Genomic DNA, 24,519 nt, shown 5'->3' with positions numbered 1-24,519 from the left:
AGCCTGCATTTGAGCCCTCAGTTCACCACAAGCATTCCTAACTCGGCCAGCTTTGCCCCTAAGGTACTCCAGAGCCTCCATCTTTTTCTGCAACTAAGATAGGCAAAAGGATTAACCTTAAGGGTCAAAAGGGCGAAACGCGTACTATGAAAGGTTACCTGCTCCATCAAATAACTCTCGTAATTCGAGCTCCGGTATGCCTCATATCGCCAGTGCATCCACCTAACCTCCTTCTCCTCGCTGAGGAGCCTAAGGGACTCACCCTCCTCCAGAGCTTTCCGAAGCCTAACCCCATCACGGAGCAGCTCGGACCTGAGCCTATCAAAGGCCTGCAGAAGAAAAACTCGATAAGTAATGGAAGACGCGAAATGCATAAGGCCAATGCCAAAACTCACCGCGGAGTGAAGCCGGCGGACTTCCTCGAAGGCCGAGCACATGCTTGTTGGTCCAGCCCCTCCGGCCCGGGAAGAACAAACCTCGGTCGAGGCATAATCACTCGAAGGAGCCACCGCTCTGGAACCAAAGACTTCGGGAATAGTAGGCTCGGGCGATGATCTCTCCTCGAAGACACGGGCCCATTTAGCCCCGCTAAAAGCTCCATCGCATTGTGAGTGCAAATCCCATTTATCGTCATCACCCCTTAGATCGGAGGCCGACGACTCCTCCCCCTCTCCGGAGGGACACAACCTCGCCCCAAAGAACCGCCCGATACCTGCAACGGCAAAGCCAGTACAGAAGAAAGAGGAAAATGTCATCTCAAACACATGAAGACCAAGGTAAAAGCAGCATACGCGCATACCTTGGTGTTTCGCTTCCCATCTGCCCTAGGACACAGCTCGCCACCTACGCTCGTCGCAAGTCGAATGGGTTGCCAACCTCCGAACCCAGCCGGGAAAATCAGAAACTTCACCTAGCGTCCATGAAGTTGCTGCAGAAAAGAAGGAAACACAATTACTCAACTGGTTTTCGCTGTAAGCGAGTCTAAGAAAGCACAAGACACCCCACCCATATGTGGAAAGCAGCAACGATTCGCCTATCCAGGGTAAGCCCCGAGAGGCCAACAGCCTCGGTACAGATCCTGGGGCGGTACCAACCCTAGAGACCTCCATCGACATAAAGTTAGGCTTCAAGGAGATAACTGCATCATCTCCAAGTCCCGAGGTGGTCCCCGACTTCAAAGACCTCTATTGAAAAGAAGTCAGGCTTCGAAAAACCTTCAGCGCCATCATAGAGCTCGAGGCGGTATCCGGTCTCGTGGTTTTCCTTTCTAAAAAGAAAAATAAGCACTTCAAGCTCCGCCCACGAGGGCTCGACCGCAGAAAATCGCCTAAATACGAATAGCCCCTTCCTCAGAAGCCTGCCTACAACACCTCAGAAGGTTATCTACGCCAAGCTCAAAGTAAAAGCTCCGAGCGCCCGAAGTCGACTTTCGCTTTGGTGCTCTATCTCCATGGGGCTCAAGGGCCCCAATGATCTAAGTTTATCGGATCGTTTCGGGCTTGATTCCGAGAACAGCGATGAGCTGGGAAAGGAGCCATTTCTATCGACCAAAGGCCAGAAAAATATCGGCAATCGTCAATAGAGGCATACATTCAAAATCTTCACGAACGCACAAGAGTATACGAGAACACAGCAAAAATCAAAGGCAGAAGCAAAGGAAAACATTCAAAAGCCTCGGAGTACACAAGAGCATACAATAGTAGGGCAAGTATCAAAAATAGGAATCAAGGAAGTATCTCTATATTCATGAATATTTCTGTACAACGGCCCTTAAGGGGCCCTCTCATATAATTACAAAAGCCTACAGAGGACCTCTACATAAAAACGAAGAAGCAGGAGGATGTACATATGATGAAAGCCCAAGAACTCGGTCTACCCTCGAGGGTCCATCTCCTGCGAAAAACGCCTCCGGGCAAGCATCCTCAGAAGCCTCATCCTGGCCTTCTACACTAATATCCCCAAAGGATAGGGCGAGAAGCAGGGAGGGATTAAAAAATGCCATAGCTCGCCGAAGGTCGAGGACCCTCACTGGCCAAGTGAATCTCGGAGAGGCAGCTGACCGGTTGAGCCTCGGCCTCGCTTACACAGCTACTTAGAATCCACTTCTTGGAAAACTTAGCTGTGCAGGCTGCCAGCTCGGGGCGAAGCGCCACGTTGAGCCGGGGTATGAAGGTGAGCAGCGGTGTATAATCCGAGTCCCCTTTTGAGCAGTGGTATGTAATCCAAAGAGCTTTTCATGAGCAAGGAAAGCTTACCCCCGTATGTCATCATCCCGAGCAAACAAGGGCATCGACAACAGACGTAACAATAACCACAGCAGCGACATGACGGCATGGTCATGCTCGACAAAGGGAAGCTCTGGCAAGGGGCCACGACACAACCTACGGGAGCTCTGCCAAGCGGCCTTGGGGCCACAAACCCCAAACATGAGGTTCAATGATAGAGGAAGATGGTAAGAAGAAATAGGTGAATGAGCGGATGAAGGTGCTTGGATAGAAAAACAACGCCAGAACACCCCTATTTATAAGAGGTAACGACACAGTCATCAAGGCTTTAGAAGACTGACCAGCGGATGCAATTACTGCGCTCTTGAAGAGCCGAATCGATGGCAGTACTAACACCTTGGAGAACGGGAATCGAAAGTGCATTAAATGATGTCAAATACACAAGTCTGTGGGACATCCCGGTTGTCTCTAGAGCTCGCGCCACAGGTTGCATCATTGGTATGGCGTCACTGCGGGAAGCTCATATATTCTGGTGTCAAAATCATTTCCCATCGCTTCGTTCTGAGAAACGCGGAGACTATCTGTAAGGGCTTAATTTCTCGCTATCAAGCCACTTCGGAAGAATATCTCGAGACTCCAAGGATGTAGAGTTGCGACCGAGTCCCCTCCCTCGGGGCTCGTCGAGACCCGGCTCAAAAAAGACGAAGATCGAGGCTGTGACAAAAAGGGGACCCTCAAGGCACGCGGCTAAGTCTGATAGAGTCGCCTATCCAGAGCCTGTGTCGAGGAGTCACGTCTAGGTGTCCCATCTCCATGCTTTTACAATTAATGTATGTTGTACTATAACCGGATTCCCTCCTATATAAGGGGAATTCACACCACCTTGTAAGGGGCAGAGGTTGCTCCAACTATTCTCCACAAGATCAATAATACCTCTCTCTCTTTCTTCTCTCTAACTTACTCACTCGAGGCCATTCTTAGTGTTTATTGCTTTCATACTTGTTCTTCATTTATTGCTTGGTATTGGCCATAAAGAGCATTCTTTAATTATATTCTAACTGTTATCCCTTCCTCGGTTACCCCGATAGCTCGAGCTCGAGTCGGATATCGACCCCGAGGCCACGAGCCTGCTTGATTGTTGTCATGTTTTAGCTTGTGTCTCTTCGTTAAACTTTATACTCTTAGAATCAACTGCTCTAACAACTAGCATAAAAATAGATCACGTATTTAGAGTCTCATTTACAAATTTAATTGTTGTTATCATTTTCACGGCAAACATTTAGTAATGAGCAGTGCAATACAGTGGTATAGCCATTTTATAATGAAAATCTTCATTGTGAAATATGTACTCTATTTTGGCCAAGTTATTGTTGTTCAATTTCTTTGCACTGTTTGCCATTTTCTCTTGATGCTCTATTTTGTGTTTTCCGGTTTAAAGTTTTTTATTTTTTTTTTTGGTTCTTGTGCCTAAGATCACTCTTCTTATGATCTGTAATATCAAATTGCTAAAAGATTAATTTCAAAGAAAATCATTGTTTATTCCATTACAAGATCATAAAAATTTAAAACTATTGGTTGTATTATTTGATGTTATTATTATATTTTACTCTCATAGAATTAATTGCATTTACTTTCATGGTAGGAGTGTCATTGCAACTCCACCATTCCCTTCACTCCAGTTAATTTGCTTTTTTTCCTTCCTTTCTAGTGTAATTTCAGTAATTTCTTAAAATAAAAATATCAAGTTAATTTGCTTTCTTTCCTTCATTTCCAGTGTAATTTCAGTAATTTCTTAAAATAAAAATATCATGTCATCAGGCCTGGTGTATATTTAATTTATTAGCTAATGAACATTCAGAAAGTTAGAAAGCAAAGAAAAATAAATGTTAAAGTTAACTATTTATGTGAGTTAACTCTTTAGGTGAATTAGTGGATAATAATTAAGATATTCGACCAACATATACTTTAGAAACATATGCTTTAGAAATTAGGCGAGTAACAGTGGAGTTCAAATTGACATGTAAATGTTAACCTCTAACGTTTATATATTGCACTCTTTAAACAAAATGTAAGGTATTTATTTGACTTTTAAACAACCATGTGAGAGTAATAAAAAGATTGTTCATTTTTTATATCCTTAATTATAGTTGTAGATGCACAAGATAAACATAATCAGATGTTCACGCTTTCAATTGGTGGTTAAAAATACAGCTTGATAAAAAAATTATGAGGATTTAAATAGAAGTATGATACTAGCGTGGAGAAAAGATGAAAGTGTTCAAGGTTCTCACAACCAAATGCATTGGTGTTATATAGAAGATTTGAGTGTTCTGTGTATGTAACATTGCTTTGTACATTTAATATTAGATTGGTTCTTCATACATTTTAGCTACCAAGTAGGAGTATATGTTTATACCAAGAATTTAACTTTCATCCCTGAAAATAAAAAATATTTTTTTTAAATTCGTCTAAAAGTAATTTTATGTACATTAATATTTTGCAATATCGATAAATAAAGTATATGGTCAAATAATAATTCAATATTGGATTGTATCTACCATAATATATTTTTTTACATGCTCAATTTTATGCTGCACTTCCAAAAGAAATATCAGTGTTGACAATGAGAGTTCTGGTCAAGACAGAGCAATTGAATAAATGAAAAGAACATACTCTAGGAATTTCGTCTATAAAAAAATATTAGGTGAAATACGCTTCATTACATGTCTTTACTTCATAAAATAAAAATAAAATAAAAAGTCCCACATATCTAATTAAATTTTGATTCTTCATCTTCGTCGATTTAGACGACGAAAGCCAATCATTTTGAGTTTGACAAATAAGTCACTATATAACAAATACATTATTATTCACATTAACTTGTATTTGGTAATTTCATGTATAATTATTTGCGCAAATTTTTATTTTGATAATATTGATATTACTTTAGAAAATCTTGTACTTCTTGACTTGGCATATTGATATAATTTTATGAATTTTTGTAATTCTTGACTTGGCATACACGTGCAACGCACGTGGTGAGAGACTAATAATTTACTAATATGTAAAAAATTTAAAAGCTGAGAAATCAAATATTAGTACATCACCAAAAGATTAGATCTGATAATATTTGTACTCTAAATTTCGTCAACCTGAAGAAAATATAATAGAGTCTAAATCTCAATAATGACAATTATGGCAGGTAATTCTTTTTTATTGTCTAAATTTTGACGGGCAGATTTGTGCTAGAGAAATATATCAGGATAAAATGTCAAAAACCGTGAAAGTTGTCCCTAAACTAACTTAATAAAAGTATAATCTAGTACAATCATCTAAAAGTGGGCTTCACAAGGAAGGCCAAAATCGTTGTCTGTGTTTGCTCAATGAGGCGTCCCTTGTTTGCTCTTGGATTGGACAGCGGCAATTTTTACTGTGAAAGTAGACCTTGTCATTCTTCTCCTTTAATGCCAGTGGATATGTACACTAGGGCTGGAATGCTCTTTTATCATGCATGTGGATTACTTGGTCGATTACCTGATTGCACTAGTCTCATAGCCATCTCTTTAGCGTCCCGCCATTTCTTCTTGTTAACACAGGAAATCTAACTCATTCTAAGGTAGAGCTCTTAGAGTCCTACATAAAGTGAAAGGTAGTTCTTTAGTTAAAGCAAGGAGAGCAGAAACTGAGGGGAAAAAAACTTATGTTCTTACGTGGGATGGGAATAAAGGCTACTAAGAGCGGAACTCATGACCTAAGTACTAAGTAATCTTAGAATGGGGATGTCAATCTTATACAGAAAATATCGCTATCTAAAGTAACCTTCCAAGGGAGTTGTGTATAGCATTCTAAGATATCAATACGAGAAAGAAATCAAACCAATAACCTCACTGTAGTGGCTTGTAGACTTGCTTTGCTGCGGAAAGCTCAAGTGAAAACCTATTAGAACTGTGGGTCTCACCCGTCTACTACTCGACCATAAGTAACTACAAGTATGAGGATCCATCCAATAGCTTAATGACTTGCTTGGGTCATCTAAGAGGTAAGGCCTCCTCCGATCGACCATAACTTTCATTATTGAGCTAAAGGAGTTTCCTAGCCCTTCAAGTTTACACGTTGATCCCTCTATGATGGCATTCTTCTTCCTCTCCGACTTTACGATATCATTCTAGCAAAAGCTAGTGATTAGCTGACAGTAATGTATCTCGGCTAAGGGCCGACTCCACTACTTAAGATTGCAGAATCTAATCTACCTTCTATGACCTAGCTTCTGGTATTTGAACTAGTTACGTCGATTACTAAACCTGACTTTACGTTGACGCGTTGGCCTTTCCCTATATCTTAATTAATCGGAAGAGTTAGTAGCTATCCTGCACAAGAAGAAGTCAACTTTTTTCAAAGCATGGGGGCATCGCTCTAATCACTTATGTAACTTTTTTATGTAATAACCCTCCTTTTGAATGCCCTAGGTTGTAAGCTTTATAGCGATATCGCGTCAAAAAAGATCTTTCGATTAGAAAAAGGGAAAGAAAGACTGGCCACATGAAGACAAAACAGACAATAAAAGTGCTAGACCCCGTATGAGAAGACATAAGCTGACATTTTGTAAAGTCAAGATCAGCGGGAACATCCGCCTGAGCGAGCTCAAAATGGGCATTTCCGGCCAGTTTTGAATTTAGGAGTCGGAGTTTAAGATTCGGTAAAGGCATCAGCCTAGCTAGGAACTTAAGTAGAAGAGTAAACACCTAAAGAGTAAGGTAAGGCCTAAAGCCTATCATTGACCGTATAGCGAACTTAGCTTCAAAGCTTGAAGTGAAGGTTTTACCTTTTCTTAATCCAATCAATGCCAGAGAATACATCGAAAGCTAATTAGCGCGTAAGCAGCGCTGCACCGTCTGTTAGAGAGAATTTGAGTTAAGAGACTAATTTAAAAAAAAAAGTGTCCAATCTTTCTGTGGAGGGCAACGACGTGGAAAACCTTTTGAGCTCCAAAACAAGACAAATATGGCAATGCTGGCTACTTTGCATCCATTCATTTTATTTTACTTACAGTTATTATTGTTGCCGTCATTGTTTTCCTTTTCTGGATCTAGTCTTAAATTTAGCAACATTTTGTTTCCGTAAAAAAAACTGTTTAATCTAAGGAAAATTACAATCACAATTAAGGGTCCAATCATAATTTTCAGAGTCATTTATAAAGTTACCCTATAATAAAGGAAAAGTATTTACAATTAAAGGAACAAATAGCAAAAACTTAAAATCTTTTCTACTCTACTTGCTCACTCTTTGTCTTTAAAACATTCATAGGTATACATTATATTTATTCATTGAAATAATACTAACAAAACTTTAACTTCTATAATAATGGAGTCATACATTTTTATAACAATATCCTTGTATAACAACCATTCACTATAAAAAGAGCTCTCTTTTTTTTTAACTAAATTTTTATGTTATATTATATATGTCCTTTGTAACAGCACTTCACTATAGCATCAAAAAAATATCGGAACAACCGCGGTTGTTATAGAGAGGTTTGACTGTAGTATAAATCTCTCATAAACATTAATCAGTGACATGATTAAAATGATAAGTATTTAAGTAACTTGTTATAATATGTTTAGTTACACTTATAGTGTAAAATCCATTAAGTATCAGGGCATATAACTTAAATCATACTTAAGTAAAACCGAACTAAGACAATCATCATTGAGCAATGAAATCAAGCTTAAGCAAGGTCAAGAATTTTTTTGCCTTTAAGTTCATAATGTTTCTAATAAAATGGGCTCAATTTAGCTTTGCATCAGAGCAAGTTGCAAATAACTGAATTTTTCCTATCTAGTTTAGCAAATTATCGTATTCGAATTTACATGTTACAATTTGGCTTTCAAAATTATACCTTAGTAGGTCAAGGCACAAGTAATTTCCAATATCTACTCCATATCCTTCATAGCATCCTGCATTTGGTAAAAGAACAAGCAAGTTAAATACAGAAGCCTTGCCTATGAATCTTGTCGAAATACAGGACTCATTATAGTAAAGGGTAAAAGAAAATGATCAGTAAGTTACCTTGGCGAGCCGTGTTACATAAGCTGCAGCTACTGCTGTAAACAATAAACCTATTCCGAGGGTCAATAGCTGGCCACCATTTCCTCCTCCTAGACCGATTCCAGCTTCTTCTTGCTGAAAAACAAGAAAATAAGGACATTTCGAGGTTAGCAAGTTGCCAAAGAACCACCATATCGAACAAACTAGCAACAGATGAGTGATGTTTTCAGTTATTATATATTAACAGTGGAAGAGGGTTTGTTTGGTAATAACATCGCTAAGTCTTTTTATTCAATTTGCAGAAACTCAGCTTTTTCAGCATAAGATCGGAGAATTTCACTATCAAAATATTTGTTTCTTGATTATTCTACCGATATACAATTCACATGAAGAACTTAAGTACACAGTACTGACTGCAACCTTGCACTATAACACTCATCATAGACTAAGCTGAATGAATAAAAGGGCAGCACGGTGCACTAAGCTCCAGCTAAGCACGGGGTCGGGAAAAGGGCCGGACCACAAGGGTTCATTGTATGCAGCCTTACCTTGCATTTCTGCAAGAGACTGTATTAAGCTGAATGAATAGATTCACAAATTTCTAATGTTTGAATATCTGCAATACATCGAGAGTAAAATAGAGTCCCAATAAAGATAAATAATTGGGAGAGGCTAGGCATCAGTTTTGTACAGCAACAAACTTAGCATCCTCAACTATTCAATCCAAACAGAATGGCAGTTTGTTTATAATAAGCTTTGCACTTGAATCTCCCTATGGACATCTACATTCTACAAGTAATATTCGAAACAATATAAATTAGGTTTACACTGCATATTTGTTGCAACTGAAATAATAGAACTAAAGTGATTGGTCGATATTGAAAAAAAATATATTCACAGAGCAAGAAGGTGAGAAAAACAAGAGGAGAAAAAACTCACAATAATTGCACGACCAAATGCGCCTGCACTCACATAAGCCCACGATCCAGGAAGCATTCCTAGCCAACTGCATACCAAAGATAAGATGAATCAATATGAAGAGGGCAATAGACAAGTTAAGAGACAAGTCCTCGTAGACAGACTACTGTATCTAAGCAAAAAATATCCCAAATGAACTTAGCACGTTGGTTGGCTCTTGAACAGTCAATAGTATGCAATAACAGAAAGAAACTGAGTATAAAAAATCATTTCCGACTTTGTATTAATGATTTGTATGAAGAACGTCAACTAATATGCCAAGTGTTCGGTATGATGATATCGTAAAGCAGTTCTACTGGTGACAAAACTAAGCTTAAATAGAAACTTTATACTTTTATATCTTATAGATGGAAACTTCAACTACTTTGGAATTGGAGCACAGTTGATTGATTTATTGATTTTGATAGTGGGAAAATTGTTTTCTCAAAATGATGCCTTAATGTTTAGGCCCAAAAGATAATGCAGATAATCCCAAATTAGACATCAGCCAAAAGTGTTCTTCTAGCACCATTCTTTCCACATGTACTGACCTAACAGATGGGGAATTAAAGAATCATAAACATTTCTCTACAATCAATTCTGCTAATTCTGAACTCTTTCAGGCCATCAAAAATGAATATAATCATCAATTTACAAATGAAAGTAACAGACAGCAAGCAACAACAATAGATCTTTTTTATCGCATGGTATTGTATCACTGCAACAGCACATAGAATAACGACAAACCCAATATAATCCCACAAGTGGAGTCTGGGGAGGGTAGTGTGTACGCAGACCTATCACTGCAACAGCACATCTTATATAATTTTGAGACTTGACTTGATTTCCTTTCACCAACCAGAAAATAAAACCTAAGTGATTGACAGGCCAAACAGCATAGCAAGCAATTGATGGGCAGTCATGGATTTAGCATGAGATATTCTCTTCTCTATGATTATACCAGTTGAGTTGCATTTTCAGATGAATCCAAAAATATATAGGCAAGTTTGTGGGGGAATAATAACAAACAAAATCACACTTCCAGTAAATTCTAGAAATTGGACTTCATCGTCAAACTCAATCAAAAGCAGAACAGTTTCAGGAATCCAGATAATAGCAAATGGTGAATAAAGAATTAAAACGTAAAAAACGAAACTGACCTTCCTAACACATATGGCACAAACTTGACCGAAGTAAGTCCATATAGATAATTCCCCAGAGAAAATGGAAGCAAAGGGCTCAAACGGAGAAGAGTAACAACTTTGAAACCGTTTTCTCCAATTGCTTTGTCAATAGCAAGAAATTTCTTGTTTCCTTCTACCAGCTTAAGAATCCGTTCACGAGCAAAATATCTGGCAATCAAGAATGCAATGCTTGCAGCGACCTGAAGAAAACTCACACCTCTGAGTACTTATTTTACATCATAACCACTCTATAGAAGTAAATCATCAGCTCACCGTTCCACTGATGGACACAATGATAGTTCCAGTGACAGAGCCAAATAGAAGACCAGCAGACATGGTCAATGGAATTGCCGGTATTGCAAGGATCTACAAGCATAAGTTAAAAGCTCAAACCAGTTTAGTTTCAGAAACTCAGAAAATGATACTTAAAACCTAAAAGAATGCTAGGTACTGCAAATCTATCTGGAATAACAAAAAAAATATTGGCTAAAAGCTAACTGTAAAATAGGTTAATGCCGAGTCATAACATAAAAATATGGACTCTTGCTCGTTTATCCAAGTTCATTGTATTCCTCTTAAAAAGTAGAAAAGAAAGAAAAGTTCGTGGAATGAGCTCCATATGAGTAGCTTCTAAAGCACAATAACTCAGAGCAAGCATATGCCGATATGAAGCGAAAGGACCATACACCATTTTACCATCCAAAACTTACATCATTAACAAATACTTTGTACCAGTTTCTTGCAACATTATATAAAATGAGGAAAAAGAATCAATTTCTTACTTCTAATCCAGCATAAACCGCTACGAAAATAGCATATCCAGCTGGACCATAACCTGACACATAAGAAGTCTCGGTCAAACCCAATGTACAAATAAATTCCATGTGATAAAACTGTTAAATATTCATAGCATTAGTTGTTCATTAGGGTCCTGAAGTCCTTGGATTTGTTCAACAAAGACCGTCAAAGAAACTAATTTTCCGTGCTGGAAATGCAACAATACATGATAAATTATATCAAACAGGAATACGATTAAATAAAAAAAACCTTAAAGTCAGCAAGCAGTAAAACTAAGCTGGAATGACTCTTTCACAAAATTTACACACTTGGGGAGAAGGGTATAGGAAAAAATAAAAATGGGATGGTTGCCAAATTGACCGATTCTATTCAAGGGATGAAGACAGTGGTGATTCAGAAGGCAAAAACTACAATCATGGTCAACATATCCTCCTAGTCCTAAGGCGGTTGGTGCTATATTTGGAATTATCCCAGGAGAAGAGCAGAAAGCCATGAACTCAAGGTCAAATGGTTGAGCTCTTCGATTTACACTATCAGGCTAGAAGTTTATTTTGCACACATTTCCAAAAACACAGCTTTTCATTCCAGTGAGAGAGTGAAACCGTTAGTTCTGATAAAGGGATATATATTAGAAGCATCACAGTTCCTAGATGAATTCAATCATTCATTTACATCATTCATAATGCCTATACAACTATTCCTCATCGTTAGGAATATTACTTCTTATAAACATGCCGAAAGTACATATAATGAAAGCAAAACTTTATCTTTATTTGATCCAATCGGCGCTTTAGTTCTTGCAAGAATTTGCATAGGGCCTCCATTTAGAGCCAGAACCAATCAGCACTGAGTTCTAACAATAGCTTGATAAAAGCTATCACATGGAAATGATGTACCTTCACTCGGATGAGTTAAAAACCTGGACCACTTTCTCCTAAATAAGGTGGAGCAATTTTGTGCAAATTTCAAAATTCAATCAGTTTCATTTCTCCAGAATTTTATTAGTGACCAACATGTTGAATGTATTTAATTTACCTAGTATGTAATACAGTCAACAACAAGAAAAATTGGACACAGATTTTCAAGCACCTATTTAGAAAGTTATCAACTCCAATTACCATTCCCAGCAGCAGTTATAATCTATAAGCAAGTATAATTCAGGCAGATTTCCAGCACCATTTCAAAAGGCAAGAAAGCAAAACAAAAAAAATGATATCCATCAGTTTTTTACCTTCAATAAAGCCTGAAAATTGGTTCAAGAAAGCATTGATCTGGTCCCTGTAGACATACCCAATACCGCCAAATCCACCAACTACACCAACAAGCAAAAGACCAGCCAAAATGGTACCTTTAACTGCATTATCACCATCACTCTCACTCTCAGTACTCTCATTCTCATCATCCCTTTTGAGGTTCAAGTTGAGCAGTCTCTGGGGAGCATTGGTGGGAGACTTGGAAATGGTCTGCTGCTGTTTCTTGGTTTCTTTGAGGGAGGAACATGGTTTCAAGAAATGAAACTTCTTGGGTCTAAAACTATACCGAAATGAATTGGTTGAAAGGGAAAAATGAATCTTGGGTCTTTGAGAAGTAAGGCTTAGACATAGTGATGTTCTGCATAAATCAACGGTGGGCATTTCAGGAGGATAATAAAGGGATAAATTCAGTCTTTTTTTTCCTCCTTTCTTTGTTTGTTGTCTAAGGTTGTCTAGAGTTCATTCAAGTGTTTTGAGGATTGGAGTATGTTTGTTGTTGTACTTGTGCTGCAAAAGCCATGTACAACTAGCACAGCATATAATTTGTAGAGTATAATGTTCTCTGCGGTTTGGAAAACAAATTTTATGATTGTGTAAGGAAGATAATAATTATAAGGAAATAAAACCGACTAAGGTGATGGAAATTAATTTGTGTTTCTTGTTGGTGCACGTGTAGTTCTTATATGTATATTTCTTTTTCCTTTTTGTTCTGTTGTATCTATATATATATATATATAATATATATATAAAGCAGGGAAAATAATTGCTGACATGGCACTTCTTATTGTCCAAGATTCATATTTATCTTATTTCTCAGATTATTGCTTATTTTCCTTTATTTTAAGACTTTTTAGCCCCTTAATCATTATTTAATTATTCAAAAAATGTAACGTCTAATACCTCCTTCCCTATTTAAGGTCATTGTAAACAATAGCTATTAATTACTATTGTGTACTTATTACACTTTTAATTATGAAATCAATTCATTCATATAATTAGGCCAATATGCGTTATGAATTTCAAAAGGCAAAAATATGGATACTATCATACTAAATTCTTGGTCCTTAAATACTCTGTATTTTTAGCAGCATGGAGGTGCCTTTCACCGGCAAGAAAAGAAGATATGAACATATATGGTTTGCATCAAACATAAGTTTTATTATTGTTGGTGAAGAAACAATTTACTCATCTATTATAATTTTTAGGTGTTTTCTACTCTCCTTCCTTATTTCCACTTCATATTGCTTGAGTTTTCTTCATTGAGTTACTTGTATGTTGAAAAGAAAAATTATTCCTACAAGGCCATTTAGCAAACAATAATTGTATCGCCTTAGTATCACCTCCTGACACTCTATCATTGTGGCTTTATTTTTCCTGTTTTGTTAATGAAGAGGTAAGTTTTCATTTTGTGCTTACTTGGTTTGTGTATTTATTTTGAACATTTTACTTTTTAATATTGTGCTTATGTGCTTTGGATTTTCATCTTCTTGGCTTTTGTTTCGCAGACGCACACAAAGACTGGTCTGAGGCTAACAAATAGCGGCTTATTCTTACTGCTCAATTGAGATATGATAGGAAGAATGTATGTTGTTCAAAATGGGAGAGGAAGGGTGTAAATGAATTGGATTTCACCCATTTACTTTTTCTCTACTCATAAATATCATATATTACTTGTAATATTTAATAGAGCATTATTTGTGAACAACACTAAAAATACAAAAGTCTATAATTATGAATAACATTTACTTCTAATTACAATCACTATATGATGAGCCTTTCCAGTTGGAAGGACTGTTCACCGAGATGTAATGGCTATTTTTCATATATGTATGTAATTTTGTGCTTTAAACATTTAATTTTTAACTTCTTTAGCAATGTTCCTTGACTTAGTTGCATTGAGTATAGTTGTTATTATTATATGGTTTATATCATATAATTTTTTTTGTTTATTATATTATTACAACTTTTAAAAAATAAATTTATTAAAGAAATTGCGCGAAGCGCGCAACTATTAACTAGTACTCTAATAATATGCTCCAAATATTCCCCTTCCCCGAAAAAGGGTAAATTTTAAAGTAAAGAGATTTAGGATAAAAAGAAAAAGAAATAAAATCAGTTGCGAGACTATGGTTATAAATTTGGGAGACAGAGGAGAGGAAGCGGTTTATTTAAAACTTTAGAAAATTGCTTGACTGTTTATGTAGGGATGTTAGTAATCTGTATTTGTAAAACAATTCTGGAGAAAATAAAATAACATAAACAGAAATGTAAATAAAATAACAAAAAAATAATTTGAGCCCATTGAATTCATAGTGTTTCCTTAAGAAATTTAATCCCCTCCTAGTACCCAAGGTTATGGATTATTTCCTCCTAGGATAGAACGAATTACACACTGGTATAGTGGTACTTCAAACCCCAGTGTTTCAGCAAACACAAAGTTCGGTAGCAAATCACACTTAATGTTGCTTTGTTTGATGTTAAAAGTATGCAGAAGAAGGAGGAGAAACTCAGAAAATCATATAGAAATTCTGAGCAGAATAGTCTTATATTTATAACCAAAGTTGGGCTGAAATATGAAGAGGTGCAACTCTTCAGAATGGTTGTTTATGCAAAACGGCCACAGCATAAATGTCATAACATAAATGGCTATTTACTCGACAATAAAGAGGGAAAATTGAAGAGGGTAGTTTAATTTTCAGTTACACAACTGAAAAACGGATTGGATTTAATATTAATATTTATTTTAATATTATTATAACAAATATTTAATAACATTTCTGTTAATATTAACAAATAAATTTGATCCAAATCCAAATCCTAATCCTAATCCGAAGCCGAAGCCGAAGCCGAAGCCGAGCCGAGCGAGCGACGACGACGACGGCGCGAGGCTTGCCTTCTTCTCAACTCTTTAAGAGCTAGAAGAAGAGCAATTGCTTATATACCCATAAAAAACCTCTTCCTCTTCCAATATGGGACAATGTCCCTTTGCCAAGAGGGGAAACTTAAAATTTCACTTAAAAATTTCATTTCCCTCCATTTCCCATTCACCCTATTTTAAGCATATCATATACTTAAAATCCCAAAAATCCCCCATGTCGCGCCCCCCTTTTCCCTCCGCGGAGAGAAGTCAAGGTTCCGACATTTATGGGGGAAATAACTCGTTTCCTTTTGGGAATTTGGATATTTAAAGAGTCGCCACTTAACGGATTATGGTGTGTTAGGGCACCTAGAGCGACTAACTTTTGGATTGGTTTGCATTACCAGAGATTTAGGGTAAGGGCTCGAAATAACCTTGAGGGGAAGGTGTTAGGCACCCCTCTCAGTCCACAATGGTGGATCCCGACCGAACTTATACTTATGAATTAGTCCTTTAACAAATAAGTAGTTGAAATAAATAATTGCAAATAAAGCACGTTTGGACATTGTATGACCTAGATAATAAGACAAAGGATTTGAACAAGTTGTGTACATATAAAAATAAAGTTTTAAGCAAAAGGAATTTGAAAAAGGAGGGGTCCTAGGTTGGTTAGCCTACAAGATCACCCCACGCAATGTCCGGTAAACACTTCTCAATGAGGGGCTACACATGACATTAGCGCGTAGTCATCATATCCATATCTACCCTTCTCACCCCTTAGCGGTTATTTAAACGAGTGTTGTTTAATGATCTCTATGCATGTTGTTACCCATCTCCTCTTAATGGTCCTGGAGGAAATTAGGACATCTACCTATATGCAGTTCTAGACAGACCCCCCCTAAAGTTTTAAAGGAGAAAATACTAGGCGACAGGCAAAAACAAATAGGACTTTAGCAAATAAAGGCAAGAAAGAAGCAATTAGAGGTTCAAGTTTACCTCCATAGATAATGCATGTAAACAGCACGACTCAAACACAAACAATGACAGTTTTTATTAGAGAAAAGACCTAAACAAAATATCTAAGTAGATGTCAATGAACAGAAATATGCAACTTTGTTTTTTATAAACTCTATAGTAAGGTCCTAATCAGCTTGCCTACTGATTTTAAACCTGTTAGCTTATTAAGCAGTAAACACAAAAGAAACAGTTTTCCAATTTTATAAAGGTTGATTGCCTAAGGCTCGTCTAGGCATGGGATTATGCATAATAATCATCAGAACTATAAAAAAGAGTTTAGAAGTTGCTTTTGCCTAAGAGCATGTTGTTCTAGGTGTTGTAAATTTGAGAATACAGGGATTATTATCGGTTTTACTTAAACGGGATAATTAAACGTGAGACTATTTTATATCTTTTTTCATGTATCAGTAGTTTAACTAGGTGTGATTGAGCGAGTGTGAACGAGATCGTAAACATGGTATCTAATATGCACATATAAGGTTCAGAATGGTTTATATGCAAAATTCCTAAAGCAGGATTTCTAAATGCACAGCAGGTTACAACATGATTTCAAAATATGCATAAGTAACAGTTTATTTTAATGTTGTCGTTTATCCTAGAATAGGATTTCTAAGTGATAATAAGGATGTCAAAATGAGATGCTGAAAACAGTATACATGAAACCTAGGAGCATAGTATCTAATATATAATATGCTTTGCATGTATTGGTCCTAAACATGAATTCTAATGCACATACAGAAAATATAAACATAAAGCATGTTTTCTACCCTTTGATAACATGTATATCTACCCTCCCATTGTCACTAGACAGCCCCAATATTCGTTTACAATAATTATTATAAACCAGCTAAATAAATTACATAAATAGATAAAAGAAAATAAGAAGTTACACTATAGGGAGCCTGAAGTAGGCCCAGATTTCATAACCTCAAATGCCCAAGTGTTTCATAGCCTTTTCATGTCCGGGTGTGTCAAAGTTCCCTAAGGACCTCAAGGATCCCGGGCAGTGCTCACACCCAAATTTCATAACCAGAACTGAGTAAGTGCAGTGTGGAAGAGCCAGCTCTAGTGCATCAAAGTTCATAGGGATCTCACAGGAATCCCAAAGTAGTCACACACTGGAGAGGCAAAACTTAAGGACCTAAGAGTAGAGTGAGAGTGCTTGACATGGTTTTGAAAAGGTTTTAATAGGAAAGCAGTATTTGAAAAAGACTCAGTTGAAATAGTTTAATAAAGCAGGAGAGTTTGTTCAGTAAATATAGTTTTGACAGGAGTTGTGTAATCAAACAAACAGCAGATCAAACATATAGCCAAGACAGATTCAGCAACACTCAAATAACAGTCCTTCACACAAGGGTGTTGGGAATTGGGGACACATAGAGCACATAGTATACATGAGCATAGCAGTTCTTCTGGGGGTTTATGGGATTAGGGGATAACTAGTGGTACCAACACAGTATGAATTTCAGAACCAATCATAGAATCAGACATTTAAAGTGACAGATCAGTTTGCAAAGTAAATGCATATCAAATCTGGATAATAAGTAGACAAGCATTCAAAACAAGGTAGAGTCACAATGAGACAGACTACCAGGGGAGTAGAACATGTTCTAAAATGCCCTAAGAGGGTTAGACTAGCATACTAGATGAAGCAGTAATGTAAACATGTCAATTACATGTTGAACAACAGAACCATAGATAGAAACAAATTAGAAACATCATAACTGAAGCAGTAAAAGAAACATATTGGTTTTGGGACTTGAATTGAAATCAGAACATACCAGTAAAGAGATAGTAAACACAAAGTGAAGAATAGGAGAGCACAATAATTAGCCTTGGCTTGCAGCCAGCTAACTCAGAATAATAGCAAGTAACCAAAGAAAGAGAGCCGAGAAGTTTTGAGTGTGTGAGAGTTTGAACTAATGTGTTCGTGTGTGTTGACTGTTAATAAGAGAATATATATAGTAGTTTGAAACTAGGTAAAATAAGGTAAGAATCACAATTGTATAATAATTATGGAACTCAGAACCAATTAGCGCAAAATCAGTACAAGTACTCCCTTAATTAAGGGAATCATTCAAACGGTAAGAACAGGTAGCAAATAAGGAAAGAAATCAATATGTAACTGGAGCATAGCAGACAAGAAAATAATTCAAACACAGTAGGCACAGAGTAAACATTTAGGGCTAGGTTCTAATTAAGGAAATAATAAGAATCAATTAATAGCATAGTCAATCACGTAATAAGGCAAGAAGTAAACTAAAGGTCAGAAATCAGTAAAGAATATTATCATAGGAAATCAGTAAAGGATATCAATCACAAAATTAGGGATTCAATTAGAAATAGTACTGATAAGAGGAAATTACCACAAATTTCTATCAATAAACAAAGTAAACATAATATAGGCGGTAGAAGCAAAATTAGAAACCCTAATGAGCATAAGGGGGTAGAATATCACAGAAACTCAGAACATATGCATGAGAAACAGACATACGCACAAATTAGACGAGCAAATAAGCAAAGACAGTCTGAGAACCTAGGATTAAAACCAAAAAATTAAGGTTCTTAACATAGTTAATCAGGTAAAAGGGAAAACTTAAATAAACCATTTAACATAGTAAAGATTGTAGAATAACACTTAAAATCAGAGGAAAAGTCGTTTTGAAAGAGGTTAAGAAACCCTAGTTGTGAAGACGAAAAGATGTTTTGAAAAATCAGAGAGATTCTTAGGGAAAATAGTAAAATAACTCAAAATACACTCAAATTCATTAGAGATCTAAGGAGTCAAGAGGTAAAAATTAGGGTTTTGAGAGATAACTCAGAGATAGGGAGATTCCGGCTTAGAAGCCATAGATCTAGCCGGAAAAAATGGAGAAATCTTACTCCGACGAGTCAAGGTGGTCGAAGAACGGCAAGAATCAGGCCATAGGTGTTAGTGAACAGCCACTGGTCCCTTGAGGACCTTCAAGATGGCAAGAATCCAACATGTGGGGGAGCCATGGAGGCTAGGGGTGGTGGTGGAACCACCATTGATACCGGCGAGACAACGACCGGCGAGTAGGAGCCATGGTTTAGCAGAGAGAGCTTGAGAGGGTGTGGCGGCGGAGAGTGATGAGAGAATGAGGGCTTGGGGGGTATGGTCTTAGGTTAATTTAGGAAAGAGTGAATCTGGGTCGTTGATCAAAATTAATCGACAACCAAGATTAAATCAGGTCTGGGCCGGGTAGATTTAGGAATTGGGCTTGGGGTATTGGGCTGATTTAATTGAGGTTTGGGGCTGGTTTAATTAGGCTAAAAATGAAATAGGATGGGCTATTTGTTAAATACCCAATTTAAATTAATTAAAATAATTTGTAAAATATCTAATAATTGTAAAAATAAATTTTGTGCATAAAAAATAGTTTAAAATGATTATTTAATATTTTAAAATACAAATGACTAATTTCTAATAAAAAATAGTACAAAATTGTATGTTTGGGCTATAATTGCAAAGTTATTGGAATTACAGCCAAAAGATGTCAATTTGGCTAATTATGGAATAACTTGGTCTTAATAGGACCATAAGTAATAAATTAAATCAAGAAATGCTTTGAAATCATATGTGATGCAATTTTGTAATTATTTATTGGGAAATAAAATGCTGGATAAATTAATAAAAACATAGGAAAATTATGGAAAAAATACCAATTGCATGATTTTGAAGGTATATATGCAATTTAAAATATTTTTGGAAAAAATTGGGTATCAATAGCTTCCCCTCTTTACCCGGAAAGGATGAAAGAGTTGTCGGGTAAAGATATGATGGCCAATTTTGATCGAGCGAAACAGTTAGAGCAATTTAGGCCGCACCCTGGCTTTTGAGCTGCCTACATATCCCTATTTTTACATGAATCAGGCCGTATGTAGTTCCGGATTCATCGGCGAAGCATACCGGTGAAATCATCACAATAATGGATGCGACATCTAGGGATGGGCGAATGAACGGTTTTTAGGGAGATTGGGTTTGATTATGGTTGGGAGAACTAGAGCGGGATCGCTCCTACTGGGATAGCTATTGCTCGCCGGGTTATTTGCAAATAAGAGTACTACAAGCGTATAATGGGCATAAATTTAAACATGATGCAGGTTCCCGTTGGACTATGAATGTTCTCTTTGGACGGTTAAGGATGACATCCTTAGACCATGATGTCCTGGGCGATGAATTGCTTGATGGGAGATTCGCAGGCCATGAAATGATATTCTCGGGTCATGAAGATGGTGCCTCCAAACTATGACGCCTTTGAATAAAGATATGCAAAATTGAGGGATCCTCATGCCATGGCATGGTGTCTTCCGGCTATGAGGATGATTCCTTTTAGATTATGACGCCTTCGGATATATTGGCAATATTTCAGCCCATGATATGCAATAGTCATGATGTTAACAAGACAAAGCTTAGTCTTGTAAAATGAAGGGCAGAGCTTAGCTCGATTGAAAAGCGAGTAGATAGTACTAGAAGTAGAGCAATATTTGTGCGAAGAGGGACATCGCTTAGTCCCATGCAGATGGGGAGGCAAGGATTAGCCTCATGCAAGTATGGAGGCAAGGATTAGCCTCATGCAAATATGGGAGGGGGGTAGGGATTAGCCTCATACGAGTACGGAGGCAAGGATTAGACTCATGCAAAATAGGGAGGCAGGGATTAGCCTCATGCAAATATGGAGGCAAAGATTAGCCTCATGCAGGTATGGAGGCAAGGATTAGCCTCATGCAAATATGGAGGCAGGGATTAACCTCATCCAGATATGGAGGTAAGGATTAGCCACATGCAGATATGGAGGCAGGGATTAGTCTCATGCAGATATGGATGCAAGGATTAGCCTCATGCAGGTATGGAGGCAAGGATTAGCCTCATGCAGGTGTGGAGGCAAGGATTAGCCTCATGCAGGTGTGGAGGGAAATATTAGCCTCATGCAAGTGGGGGCGGGGGCAGGGATTAGCTTCATGCAAGTGTGGAGGCAAGGATTAGCCTCATGCAAAATAAGGAGGCAGGGATTAGCCTCATGCAAATATGGAGGCAGGGAATAGCCTCATGCAGGTATAGAGGCAAGGATTAGCCTCATGCAAATATAGAGGTAGGGATTAGCCTCATGCATATATGGAAGCAAGGATTAGCCTCATGCAGATATGGAGGCAGGGATTAGCCTCATGCAAGTATGGAGGCAAGGATTAGCCTCATGCAGGTATGGAGGCAAGGATTAGCCTCATACAAATATGGAGGCAGGGATTAGCCTCATGTAGGTATGGAGGCAAGGATTAGCCTCATGCAGGTGTGGAGGCAGGAATTAGCCTCATGCAGATAGAGGAGGCAGGGATTAGCCTCATGCAAGTGTGGAGGCAAGGATTAGCCTCATGCAAGGAGCGAGTAGCAAATAAGAGTAGTGTATGTCTTAGATGGAGATACATTTGGTGTCTGATGTCCTGATTAATAGTGAATTTGTTACTTGTATGTATTTGCGGATGTTATTGCCATGTCAGATATGCATGCATTCAAAGAAAAATTGTAGGTTTTATGGGGGAGGTTGGTTCATGCTTCTGTTCGCTAGCCTTGCTTTGCTCCATCCTGGAAGCCCTTTCGAGTTCCACTGGGTAACACCTGACTGTTATGGAAATAGAGTTTTCAAAGAATATGCAATTTTTGATAAAATAGAGTTATTTATAAATATATTGATACATTTAGATGAACTAGTGACTGTAACACGTCTCAAAGGCATTGCAGCTCTCTTATGTCGGAATTTTGAGGGTTCGCCTCAAAATTCTGCCCCAGTTTAGTAGATGATCCTTCGGCTGTTTGCGGATAATGGATCTTGCTGAACCTTCTTTGGAATTTTGAGAATCCTTCTCAAAATTCTGCCTCAGTTTCTTAATTGATCACTGACCGTCTGACACATGTTGGCGTTGGCTAGACTTGCTCCAGAATTTTGAGGACCCTCCTCAAAATTCCACCCCAATTTCTGATCTTGGGGGAAATGTAAATTTTATTATGATATGACTGAACCCATAAGGTTGTCTGCGTATCCCCTCTTAAATGGGAATCAGGTCAAGCGTAGTTCAATTACATCAGATGAGAAAATGTAAATAATCTAAGCATAGTATCTCTTGACTGCATCTGAATTGATTGGTTTTGGCCAGATTTCTCCATCCATTTTTGCAAGTATGAGTTCTCCCCCTGTCAGCACCCTGTGAACTATGTACGGACCTTTCCAGTTGGGAGAAAATTTCCCTGTGGCTTCATCTTGATGTGGAAAGATCTTTTTCAACAGCAACTGACCCGGTGCAAATTGCCTTGATTTGACCCTTTTGTTGAAAGCTATGGACATTCTATTCTGATAAAGTTGGCCGTGACACACTGCGTTCATCCTCTTTCCATCTATAAGGGCCAATTATTCATAGCGAATCCTTATCCACTCTGCATCGCTGAGTTCAGCTTCCCGTATGACTCTTAAAGAAGGAATCTCTACCTCGGTTGGGATGACAGCCTCGGTACAATAAACTAGCATATAGAGAGTTTCCCCAGTTGATGTGCGAGTTGTAGTGCGGTATCCTAATAAAGCAAAAGGTAGCTTCTCATGCCATTGTTTGTGGTTCTCTACCATTTTCCTTAGTATCTTCTTGATGTTTTTGTTGGTGACTTCTACGACTCCATTCATCTGAGGTTTGTAGGTTGTGGAATTCTTGTGTTTGATTTTGAAAGTTTCACACATAACTTTCATTAGAGCACTATTGAGATTGGCGGCATTATCAGTAACAATGGATTCGGGAACACTGAATCGACAAACAATTCGATCCTTGACAAAATCTACGACGACCTTCTTGGTTACAGCTTTGTAGGACACAGCCTCTACCCATTTTGTGAAGTAATCAATGGCTACCAGAATAAACCTATGTCCATTTTAAGTAGTGGGCTCAATCGGACCAATAACATCCATTCCCCAAGCGGTGAATGGCCAAGGTGAGCTTATTGCATTGAACTCGTTTGGCGGTACCTTTATCATGTCGGCATGCACCTGACATTGAAAGCATCTGCAGATATACTGGATGCAATCTGTCTCCATGGTCATCCAAAAGTAACAGGCCCTAAGTATCTTCTTAGCCAAGACAAAACCATTCATCTGTGGGACACAAGTCACGGCATGTACATCCTCAAGTAGCTTAGAAGCTTCCTTTGTGTCGACACATCTTAGCAAACCCAAATTAGGAGTTCTCCTGTACAAGTTTCCTCTACTGTGGAAGAAGTGATTGGACAATCTCCGGAGTGTGCGCTTCTGAGTGTGGTTTGCATGCTCCAGATATTCTCCCTTTGACAAATATTCCCTGATGTCATGGAACCAAGGCTTTCCATCTGTTTCTTCTACAACATGATCACAATATGCTGGCTGATTATGGATCCTCACCGGAATGGGATCAATATAATTCTTATCTGGATGTTGTATCATAGATGACAAGGTGGCTAATGCATCGGCGAACTCATTCTGAATTCTGGGCACATGTCGAAATTCTATATTCTTGAACCTCTTTCTCAATTCCTGCACATGGTGCAGATATGGCAATATCTTGGAATTCTTAGTGGCCCACTCTGCTTGTACTTGGTGCACGAGCAAATCTGAATCGCCGATCACCAGCAGCTCTTGAATGTTCATGTCAATTACCATGTTGAGCCCTAGTATGCAAGCTCCATACTCCGCCATGTTATTGGTGTAGGGAAATCTGAGTTTAGCAGATACCGGGATAATGTTGATCCATTTCTGATACCAAGACTGCTCTAATACCCACTCCTTTGAAATTTGCAGCTCCATCAAAGAACATCCTCCAACCGTCTTATGCTTTTGTAATGTCTTCTCCTACGAATGATACTTCTTCATCAGGAAAATATGTTTTCAAGGGTTTGTATTCTCCTCCCACCGGATTTTCGGTAAGGTGATCTGCCAATGCTTGTCCCTTGACCGACTTTTGAGTAAGGGATGGAGCCTTCGGATGTGTTTTGGGACAACATGACGAGATAAGAAGAAAGGAGCAAGCCATATATTACCTGAGTAAGAAGTGGTGGTAGATAGAGTAGCAAAGGTCGTCCTGGTTCTGGCGGGACCAGAACTGGTGGTATGGGTAGGTACTCCTTGATCTTGTCAAAAGCTTTCTGACAATCC

At 38.0% G+C, this 24,519-nt stretch overlaps 1 protein-coding gene across 1 annotated transcript; it reads right to left on the bottom strand.

Moving 5' to 3' along the window:
• Positions 1-7,931: 7,931 nt before the first annotated feature.
• LOC107787857 (uncharacterized) lies at positions 7,932-13,057 on the bottom strand. Its single transcript, XM_016609470.2, has 7 exons — positions 12,441-13,057; positions 11,194-11,246; positions 10,685-10,777; positions 10,388-10,611; positions 9,210-9,276; positions 8,292-8,405; positions 7,932-8,179 (listed from the first exon to the last, which is right to left on the bottom strand). The coding sequence occupies exons 1-7, from the start codon at positions 12,841-12,843 to the stop codon at positions 8,156-8,158; spliced, it is 978 nt and encodes a 325-aa protein (XP_016464956.1). The 5' UTR covers positions 12,844-13,057; the 3' UTR covers positions 7,932-8,155.
• Positions 13,058-24,519: the final 11,462 nt, after the last annotated feature.

This window comes from Nicotiana tabacum, chromosome 6 (genome assembly GCF_000715075.1).
Source record: "Nicotiana tabacum cultivar K326 chromosome 6, ASM71507v2, whole genome shotgun sequence".
Classification (NCBI taxonomy): Eukaryota; Viridiplantae; Streptophyta; class Magnoliopsida; order Solanales; family Solanaceae; genus Nicotiana; species Nicotiana tabacum.
The sequence above is the reverse complement of the archived record's forward strand: the minus strand, read 5'-3'. Positions and strand labels throughout refer to the sequence as shown.